Consider the following 11,800-nt stretch of genomic DNA (forward strand, 5'->3'; position numbering starts at 1 on the left):
TGCCACTGGATTCAATGACTCCAAATTTGTGCAACATGTCCAAATATCAGCAAGTATATTTTAAACCTGTCTTTTTTGGGTGACAGGGGGGAGGGTTAAACAAGCAAAATGGTTTGTAGTTTTAAGTTTTCAGATCACTTCAGTCCGATTGCCCGCTCTCGTGTATATCTCTACTTTGCTGCAATTCCTCCTCTTACAAAAGAACTTCATTTCCTTAATACATTCCTTTGGGGTATTATCCTCTAGTCCCTGCAAGTGAAGAAGGACCTGTAACAGGACTATGTCCTTTGAGTGAAAAACATATTCAAACTCACTTGCAATAGTAATAACGTAATAACATTGTTTCAAAATGGAATGACCTATACACACACTTCCTCAAGCAAGCATTCTTCACCAATTTATTTTCCTCAGTAGATACAGTTTCCATTCTAAACAGGCCGCAATGGAAGTCTATTGCACTATCCGGAGATAATTATCAATGATACCTCTCAAAAACATCCACAGAATGAAGTTTGTAGAATTAATATAAATGATGAAACACAGTCCAAGATAAGCACATGACATACTGCTACAGCTTCCAGTTACGCAAAATTCCATGGGGATCTAATTATTTTAAATGAGCAAAGGAGACTTCAGGAACAACAACAAAATACAGGTAAGTCAAGATTTTAAATTATACTTGAATAAGGAAAACAAAGAAGCTGGGGGGAGGATTGGTCCTATTAAAAAGTCCATATCCTGCAAAGCACCAAAACACCATGAAACCAATACTTTCAGGAATTTCATTCCAATGCCAAGAAACAGAATGTACTCATTGTGACTAATACATTAAAATACTGAAAATAAATTCTAACAGATTAAAAAGATCTTGTAGCAAGTGAAAGGTATAGTTAAACCATTCCAAACCTAATCAAGCTTAAGAGTAGGGCAGTCTTTCCCCATTATTAATAAGAACGTAAGCTGGATAAGTAGACTGGGAAACCATAAATTATGGCCAGTAAAAGTAACAAAACATTTTTTACAAATAAGTTTTTAATTAAAAATGAAAAGACAGCCATTTTTACTGAAGCAATTTGCTGCATATTCTTAAGTTTGGTCTTCTGTGGTCTCCCACACACATACGTTTCCAACAAAATGTTATTAAATGGGGGTGAAACCAGAATACAGTTCTAAATGCAAAATCAAATCCATGTTTTACATGTTTACATTTCTAGGCAGAAATATGAAAATATTTTTAAATCTTGATCACTTAATGCTGTGCTTTAGGGTCAGGAAATATCGCTCACTCCTGCCAATCTGCAGTCCAGTTACATGTGAAAACTGTTGTTCCACAAGGGGAAAAAAGCAAGCAACAGAAAAATTGCACACTACTTTCAGGCTTCAGCTGAGCTTTTAAAACACATGGCCAAACACGTTGCCATGGAAATGTTCTGCAAATACATCCAGAATTTCTTAAGATGGAACTGAATATCATTTTTAAAAATAAACTTCTACCATTTCAAATATAATTGCTCTATGATGTATTTAAGGGAAACAATGGCTATTATCTAGCATTTATAACACCTAGGTGATAACAGTGTCTCCAATTCCATTTTGTGCTCGATACATGAAATTAGGCCACTATCTTCCTATGTAAAATACCCATACACTTGGGGTTTATGTACTCTTGACTTTCCTATCCATCACCACAATACATTAGCAGATACAAAAGTATCAGCCTTGCAATAAAGTTGGCAACAGTTAAAAACAAAAAGGATGATGCATGCTTCAGTAAAACGAACTTGGTTTTAAAGAACATTCTAAATATTTAAGTTATTAATCTTCTCTTTTACAACCCATTAGTATTTGTATGTGTCACTGAGTGTAATAATTAAAAAGGGGAGAGTTATCTTGCCAAACTTTCACTGTTATGATCACTGAGCTATTTTTAAAACTGATTTGAAATGAAGAAAAAAAAAATCTACTACTGCAAAATGAAGCAAGATCTGTGCCTGCAGAATAGCTCAGTCCTGTTATACAATGTCATACGTTGTTTTAAATAACCTGCCACTGTAGGTAAACAGTTGCCTTATACTGCGTTTCATACCACAAACACACACATTCACAATAGCTTTGCGTGCCATGTAAAGATAAAGCAAAATAAAAATGCAATACAATCTTGTCATTTTACTTTACAGCAAAGGTATAACCTTTTACCATGAATTAGTCAAAAGAAATCATATTCACAATAAAAACAGGTTGAAAATATATATGGAATAAGCTTACATTGTTCAAATAGCAGTTAACAACACATTAGATTTCCAAGATATACATTGCTCTGCTTATGTAAACAGTCTACCCTATAAATCCTGTAGCAAATGCAACATGAAGCAATTACACAGACAAAGAGATTGTAAATGACCTAAAACTGTAAAACAAACCCTTACGTTAGAAATATTAGTATAAACTATGAGGTCATACCTGATGACTTAGAGACTGTAATGTCTCACCGGTTCCGAGCTGCATGACCTTTCTATTTCCAGAGACCCCCAAAAATTGCATTTCCTGTCTTACAAAAGTACATCACAGACCCATCTATCTTTCAAAATCTTCTGGGCTAGTGAAGAAAGCATTAACAGCCATTCTGTCTGTCAGTAAGTGCTGGAGTCATTACCCTCAAGATATCAGATCTTAAATATAGTTTCCTCTGCGCGATTACAGACATCCAGTAGTCAAGGAGGCTGACACAGCTATATCACTGATGCTGCTAATGCCATCTGAAAACAGTAAGCTTACTGCTTAAAGCAATCCTGCATCATCCAAACAGAACAAGCCACATCCTTCAACTCCTCACTTGCGTTTTTTTATAAAACCTAGCGCTGCCATTATAGATTTTGCTTTCATCTGTGGTCAGCTAAAGGAGAAATTAGATATTATGCAACCAGCTTTGCATTAACAAAAGAAAAACAGCAGATGAAGTGACATATCGAGGTTATCAAATTTTGCTTGCATGACCACTCCTCAACGAGCACTATCACCGTTCAGGAGAAGCATCGCAATCTGATCCAAAGGAAAATTACCAGAAAGAAATTACAAACAATTCACAGGCAGCAAGGCATTTAAATACCTCTGTGGTACTGAAACAGGCATTTTATGCAGTCTTATGAATCCTAGTTCCTATTCAATTAAAAACATTGCTTGCCTAAGTATCTTTAGTGTTTATTTTCAATAAATTGCATGATCACTGCATTGTTTCCATTACTCCCTGCTAGCAGCCAGAAAACAGCATGCCTTGAAAATGTGCCAGTATTATGACAGCAAAAATGTGTTTTGATATCAAACAAAACAATCATGCATGAATTTCTTCTGATACAAGAGACCTTTCAAGCTAACAAATGTACAGTATCCTCTTTAGTATTTTTTAAATTATTAAGACTACAACATAATAACTGGACTTTTTATTAAAACACATACTTGATACAAGTGAAATTGATTATTACAAATCATTATTTATATTTATTGTTGCTATCATTACGGCAATAAACTTATGCAAACAAAAAAAATCACTTCACAGAACTAAGACAAAACAGTGCCACCAATAAAGTGGAAAAAGTTATCATTGAATAGTTCCTCTGAATTCTAGACCCACAGAAAAATTACTCGTGTTCACACAGTGAGAAAGCCCTGTTAAGGCACTCAGTCCATATGCTTCAACACACAGGAACATCCCCTCAGCACATATTGAAATATATTGCTACCGGTCGAATTTTACAGGCAAATAAAACTTGGAGGAAAAAATCTTCCCTAATTTAACTACAGCTGCATGTTATTCAAATGAATTTGGATGTCCTTCATTTCTTTGAAATATAAGCAGAAGCTGCAGCTAGAAGTAAATGGTTCTAAATTAATTCACCCAGATCCTATTCTGTTAGTTTAGCATTATTATTATTATTATTATACTGTTGTAGTAATTGCTCTTTTGAGTAACTTAATCAAATTTAGCTTATAGTCATTCACATTATAGCACTGATAAAAGCAAACTGGTCTCATCCATGAATATCACATATTTCCCTTTAGAGACAGAAACTGTCTGCTATCAATTTTTAATTGATTCACTTTATACAGTGTGCAACTGCCTCAACGTAAGGACGCTACACCTACAGGGAAAGGAACTTAGCCACACATTTGCACAGGGTCTCCAGTGATGTGTCCTGTAGCCTAGCAGAGGCCAGTCAGTGAAGCCCTAGGAGGCTTTAAAGCACAGTAGGGAACCAGTTCAGGCCAGACTTGACACTGCTTTTTATATTCTCCAAAAGAGTTACTCTTGAGGCCCAACAACCTGACACTGTCTTTTTACCGCTGATGATAGCAGCAGTCTGGGTGCCACTTTGAACATTGTGAATGTTCTCAAAAGCTGCCACTCTTAAAGTTTTTCCTGAGTAATTCATTAATTCACTTTCAACCTAGAAAATATTATTAAATCTAAGTGCACAGGATGTAAATACATACACACAAAGATACAAAAGTCTTTTCAAAAAATAGACATGGGTAATTCAGCAGTAAAAGAAGGGGAAAATAGCCTTCCCTGCATCAGTGTGAAATGGGAGTATCTCCCAAGGTAATATTTTTATTTCCAATGGTAATTAAAAAAAATATATATATACATATACCAGCACCAAACTCTAAGTTATTTACTCCTATGCAAACATTCAGTTCTGCAATACTATATTCCAATCAGTAGCTACTTACAACTACGTAAGGGAGTACAACCTTGCATCTGTAAGTTGCTGGCAACCACTTCCAAGTCCCCACAAGCCACCTAGGTAGGATACGAAGGCCAGCAAGATGGTAAGAAGTAACCAAATAAAAAACATATGTTGCCAAGGCACCTTTCATAAATATTAGGTAGGCTCTCTCTGTGCAAATCTTGTACTACATTATGATCTCCACTCAAAGAGCGAAAAACACAAAGCTAGGAGCTATAACCACAGCTGTCAGAAACATCACTTAAGATTTTCTGCTTACAGACAGTACATAATCTCTCCCCCAGCTGGACATTTGAAGAATTCAAGAGCTAGCAAACAACAAGACAGAATACTATTTTCCTGAGTTAGGTTAAGATCTCAGTACAAATTATAACTGCACTCAGAAATATACAGTTATTTTTTTCATGCATATTATCCCAGCTAGTGGAATCTTTTACCAGAAGTTATTCCATGTTTTTCCTCATGGCAATACAATTACTATTTTGCAAAAGTGAAAATTTTAACATTTCATTAGCAATGTTAAAACAGAGATAAACATCTCTGAGGGTATAAATACAATGCTATTTTATAAAGTATAGTTATTTATTCTGAGAGATGTTAAAGCAAAAATCTGGTATTACATTCCCTTTAGAATATCAGCAGGTATCACTTTATACCATACAAAACTCAAAAACATAGTTTGCTTCCATTTCATTTTTCTTTACAGGAAACAAAGAAAGAATAAAAAAAAGAAAAAAGCCAATTCAGAATTCCTGTGGACTATGCAAGGTGAAATAATGGTCACTTTGAATCTATCACAGATCAGCTTCATATCAAAAAGACCTGACCTAAGCAGTGAGTGAGCAAACAACAGAAGCTCTGTCACTCCACTTTTTAAATTAAATTTAAGTCATGTTTGCTAATACTAATGAATACGTAGAGAATGTTTGAGATTAGTGAAAAGTACTGTAGATTGTAAAAGTAATATTATAAAATTAAAAAAAAGTAATGATATAGTGCTGTACCAAAAGAGCTAGAAGAACAATACTAATGCATATACCTCAGCAGCATTTTGGGGGATCAATTTTACTGTATATTTTTATTAATGACCAGAGCACCATTTGGGTTTGTTCAAAGATTTCTGATACTGGAAGGCGCTGATAATATATGAGGAATGGAACATCACCAGGAAGACATGGATTACCTTTAGGACCACAAGAATAAAACTGGGGTAAAATTTAATAATGCAAAATGCAAAAGATGTGAACTTATAAATTATTAAGTTTCTGCTAAGAATTGAGAGCTCAGCAGTTGAAAATTACAGTGGATGAAACTGTGGAGACAAAGCTGATCACAGAGTATTTATGAGCTACCAACAAGATGTCCCTATGGAAATGAAATCTTAGAATTATCAAGGAAGATATTTCTAGTACATCAACGTCAACATTAATGCAATAACTTGAAGCTCTATTAAAATCTTGATTCTGATCATCTATGCCTAAAAAAAACGAATTCAAACTGCAAGAGATAAAGGCTTCTACAATGGTCAAGAAAATTTTGAGAAGAAACTGAAAACATTTCCTTTGTTTAGCTTAACAATCAAAAGACTAAAGGGGAGATCTGTATAGGTGTCAAGACAGAAGTGCCAAGGAAGAAGAAAAAATATTCAAATAAAAGAACCATTTTGGAACAAGCAGAAATCCATACAAACTCGTCATTAATGTTAGGGGGTTTTTTAACTATAAGAGGTTGAAGGTCTACAAGAGTGGAAAATCAAACTCAAAGATCAAGAGCATGCCTTTCACTCCTATATTTCTACAAGAGACAATCATGAAAATGCAGACAAGAGAAGAAAAAAGAAGAAACTTAAGGTACAGCAGAACTGGTACCAAGAGCAGCACCTAAGGAAGAAACAGAGATTGCCCTGGAGCTCAACGCTGATTGGAAATAAATTTAGAATCCTGAATCAAAAAAAGTAAACAAAAAAAAAACCAACTCGATTACAGTTGGTTTCTCCTGTACTGAAGACACCAAGCTTTCATCTCAATATGTAGAATGGTATTAACAATATAAATAGCTCAGCAATTTCTCTTAACCAAAATAATTCATCAGTACTTAAGTTTCAGCTGATTGCTCACATCAACACAGATTAAAAAATATCTTTGTACTTGAGTGGAATAAGCTCAAAAGTAATTAATGATAGCCCATTCCCCTTTAATCCTAATGACAGGACTGTTTCAATTACCTTTCTCTAGTCTACGTATGTATCTATCTAGTTCTCCCGTGAAATTATTGGGAGGTTTTTGTTATAAAGTGTAAATACCCTTCTCTAGACAAAAAGGAATACCATTTAAAATATACAAGTTTAAATTTAATTAACTGAGTAAAAACTTGTTATATTTTATGGACATAGTTACTATGTTCTCTCAAATGAGATACTGTTCAAAGACTCTCCTTTTGTGATTATTTCAACAGGCGTTACGTAAGTCTAATCAGCTCATCTGTGGATAACCATGACTGTGTTCAAAGGAAACTCAAAATATTTATAAAACAAAACAGGAAATGAGCAGAGGCAGACCTGAACCATGGCTACATAGTCAAAATTTGCATATGAACTGCTTGGTTCCAATTCTGCCTAAAAGTCAATGTAGCTGTATCAAAACCTGCCTTTCCAAATACCCCACTGTCAGTGTTGCTGTATCGTATCACTAAAACTCAAGCTTGTACCTCAGACCAGTCCCTGATGATCGAGATCACTGCACTACAGGTTGCCAACAAAGTGGAATAAATGTATAATACACAGTTTAAAAACAATGAAAAGAAAGGAAGATTTCTATCCAGTATTTTACCTTTAAAAACAACTTTAAAATGTCCGGCATCCCATTTCCCAAAAGATAATGTAGAGAAAACAGACATCTCCTTTCTCTCAGACTGCTGAGGAGCAATCCTATACTTAGAGTGTATGTAAGACATTGGTTACTTATATTTGTTCTTGGAAAAATACAGAAAATAAAAGAGTACAAAATCTCCTTAAAGTTTGCAATTGCACATTCATTTTCTTAGCAAAATTATATTTATGTAAATCATGTGTTCTAGAAAATTATTTGCAAAACCAGATTGAAATTATAACTTTTAAACGTGTGTCTAGAAGGTGAATAGGTTATATTTAAAATGACCATGCCTTCCTTTTCCGACCTCAAAGAAAGCGAAGCTTTCCACCTTTTTAAGCATCTCAGCAGTACTGTAGCTTGTGTCATGGCCTGGGAAAACCTTTCTCCTTTTTCTAACTAAGGACACAGCTGACTAAGGGCTTAACTTGCAACCATTGGGGATGCTAGAATCCATTACAGGAAAACACTTTCCTCAAAAAGGTGATGATGGAATTTGGACTCCATGTTGTACAGCACAACAGAAATTTCTTTTCCTGATATACAAAGAAATAACAATTTAATCAAAAATGCTGGAATATGTTAGCAAAGCAAGTGCTACCAGCCTTCCCACAGAAGGAAGAGCAGGACAGGTGATGCTGCTCTGGGTATCTCCCAAATATTATACAATACTGAAGCTGCAGCTTAGTTACATTGCACACCTCTTACCTTCCTTTCTTTTGATCCTTTTAATCTCTCCCTTGTCCCTGAAGAGGAAGAAAAACTTCTTTTTCTTAAGAAAAATTTGTCAGTTCACTAATCCTAGCTTCTTATCCGCCTCAGAATAGATCTGACTTTTCTAAATATTTTGCATTAAAAAGTTCTCTTTCAAAGAAGAGAAATGTTAAATTTTGACATATAATTACCATTATCCTCTCTGCTAGCAAAAAATGATGGCAAAATGCCAACTTGCTTGTCTGCTACAGATAAGACATTTCCAAGCTTCCATCCTTCCCTTTAGAGAAAACAGAAGGGGAAGACCAGCCAGGAGAAAGCCTACCCTGTCAGCTGATCCTGTAAGAAATAAAATTAATATTCTCCTAGCAGAAATCATTTTCCTCCGAGCCTGAGGTAAATGATATGCCTTACCATATGTTATGATGGTCCTTTCAAGAATGACAAATTTGATGAATTTTTCCTGGATGGTCTTTCTCTCATCCAATCTCTTCTCATCACCTCCAGCTTCTGCTGCAGGCAAACTCTCAAGAGGCATAAATCAGCATAGCATCACCAAATTATATAACTCCTACCCACTGGGGATTTAGCCTTTTCTATTTCAGACTTAGCACAAAAAAGTGTCTGTACATTCTTCAATAATCTTTTCGATCTGTGTAAAGCTTCAGAGAATTACCCTGACACATTGCTGAGCTTCGACACCTATACAGCCATTGTGTGCACTGGATTAAATTATAAAATTAGAGATACTAACTATATAAACTAGACAAATTCATAGATACTGATGGATAAAAATGGGGAAGAATATAATTTCTTAGAACAATTCAAAATGCTTTAAAAATCTAATTGCCCATATACTTTTTAAAAATATTTAAAACACAAACTGAAACTTTGCTTCAGTTCAAACAAGGGCAAAAAAAGGCAAAAGACAGGTTCAGGCAAGTCTCTTGACTGTATATAAAAATACCAGCATATTGTTACTTTGATTACAAACTCAGCTGTGCACTTCTCTTTAGTTTACCTATACTTATAAGCAATCAAAATGTTTGAATACCTTTGCAAATCCCCAGATACCAGCTTACTTGCACATCATTTGTGCATCACGGTCCTTTTGAAAGTTTTACTTTTATCAGTAAAATACAGACAGGCAGAATAGATAGATATAAATACAGATGTTTTAAAAATCCATGTACCCACAGTTAAAATTTTCTCATTTGCTATAAAATATACTGATTCCAAATTAGAATGAGAATAAATAAAGATCAATTTCAGCCAATATTACTGTCAAAACTCATCCAAAAATAAAACTGCTGGACAAATCAGTTACCCCAATATTTTCCAGGCTGTTTTAAATGCTTGTTTCAGTCACGTAAAACAAGTGGTTTTGTATGCTTAAATATGAGAAGACAAACCTAACATTGGTTATGCAAAATACCATTTGGGGTCTTAGAAGATTATAATGTGGGATGAGAATTTCAAAGGTTGGGAGGGAAGGTCACTGCTTTGAAGGGAGGCAATGGGGGAAAAGAGCTGTTACAAGAGTGTAACTTAGGATTAGGTTAGTAGTCTTGACAAAACTACGATGGGAAGAAAGCAAGACAGTAAAAAGTGCTTTATAAATGCAATTTATCGCATAAATATGTAACATATCAGACAGATTACTACCTAATTTTATCACTTCTACAGCTAAAAAAATAAATAATAAATAAAATTATCAACTACTTAATTCCAAAATCAATTCTGAAAAGTGAGCTCTGAAACAAACATTTGCTTTCTTGTGAAGTTAACAAAATGGTGCACATGGAGAGCAAACAGACTAAGATTAACTGCACCCTTCCTCTGGGTGGAGACGCAGAAAAGCTATTCAAGCAGCACACACTTCACTATAAGCTGTCTTATTTATGACTGTCCAAGGCCAGGCATCCACAGCCTAAACAGGCACTGGGTTGGGGGTAGCCACCCTCTGGTAGATGTAGGAAGAACACAGGAAAGGGAAAAGAAAGAAAAGTCCCCCCAAACTAGAGGCAGGCCCCAAAGCTGATGTTGGGATGCTCTGGATTAAATTATAAAATTAGAGATACTAACTATATAAACTAGACAAATTCATACATACTTATGGATAAAAATGGGGAAGAAGATATAATTTCTTAGAACAATTCAAAATGCTTTAAAAATTTAATTTCCCATATATTTTTTAAAAAATATTTAAAACACAATTTTACACCCAATAATGCAAGGACATAGATAAAAATGTTAAGATCTCAAGGAAGAAAAAAAAAAGCCAATGACTGCTTCAAAGATAGAAAACTGGGACAAAATGCCCATTGGAACATACGGAGTCTCCCGCAGGAGCTTCAAAAGTCAGACTGTGCCTGCTTTTATATTTAAACTGCCTTTCAGCTAACTACTTCAGTACAAGACACTTGCAAAAGAGTAAAAGTGTAAAGGACAAAGAAAGATAAAAGAACACTGAAATGAATAAAGTGTAATACTTAGACACATTCCAGTCATGGGGACTTTCCTGGTTTTGAAGGTGGTTTGGTGATTTTTCTATATGCTTGTCTTACAATAATAAGCAACAGTAAAAAAAAAAAAAAAAACACAACAAAAAAAAAAACTTATCAATTCTTGTGACTACTAGTTCTATTAAACACTGTTTCCCGCTTTAAGTAAAGGGAATATTGCAAACACCAGAGTGAAATTGCAATACCTGGAGTGCAATAGCAGGTCTCTTGGAATAGCCCCATTGTAAAGACTCTTTACCCTTAAATAAAAATATTAACTATGGTGCTATGTAAATATTAACTTTTTTTTTCTTTTTGCCAAAGGTGCAAAGACTTTTATTTCCATGATTCTTCATAGTCATTCTCTCTCCATATACATAAACGAGGAAAGTGTATCATTTCTCATCCTAAACTATTGCATGAACTTGGACTGCGTGACAGATTTTTTGCACATTACACACAAAACATAGTTACTGTTTGACAGTTTAAAACCTAACTGACCAGATCTATCGTGGCTAAATATACCCAGGATAATAAACCTCTCCATTTGTCCTGAAAGAGAAATTCAGCATCAGCCAATTTCACCTTTTCTTTTTCATCTCCCTCAGAGAGGGAGAAAAACAGTGGTGGGACTGCCTCCCCAGACAGTGACATGGCAGACACAAGATTCCTGAATTAGACAATTCCTTTCCTACTCTCATCTCCCTCCAGTGATCATCAGTGGAACCACCATACATCCACCACAGCCCTCTTTCAGGCCTTCCTGCTCTCTTAGAGACTTACTGTTTTCTAAGTTAGGGAGAAAAAAAAAAAAGCAGATGAGTTTGGAAGGAAATCCAAGGCTAAGTGAGAAAGAAAACATGTCAGTCTGCTCCTGCAAGCAAGCAATCATTACATCCCTTCATAATCTCCCCTGCTCAAAACCCCTTTTCAAACTTCCTCTTAGGTTACAGCTATGAGCCAATTTCCA

The 11,800-nt window shown here is 35.0% G+C and overlaps 1 protein-coding gene across 3 annotated transcripts in view; it reads right to left on the bottom strand.

Moving 5' to 3' along the window:
* The window catches only part of SLC4A10 (solute carrier family 4 member 10), a 124,233-nt gene extending 121,692 nt beyond the window's left edge, over window positions 1–2,541 (bottom strand). For all 3 annotated transcript variants that reach the window (XM_075028583.1, XM_075028582.1, XM_075028581.1), the window contains exon 1: window positions 2,461–2,541. In XM_075028583.1, the coding sequence (XP_074884684.1) occupies window positions 2,461–2,541 (81 nt within the window). The remainder of the gene's footprint in view (window positions 1–2,460) is intronic.
* Window positions 2,542–11,800: the final 9,259 nt, after the last annotated feature.

Source organism: Buteo buteo, chromosome 5, assembly GCF_964188355.1.
Source record: "Buteo buteo chromosome 5, bButBut1.hap1.1, whole genome shotgun sequence".
Classification (NCBI taxonomy): Eukaryota; Metazoa; Chordata; class Aves; order Accipitriformes; family Accipitridae; genus Buteo; species Buteo buteo.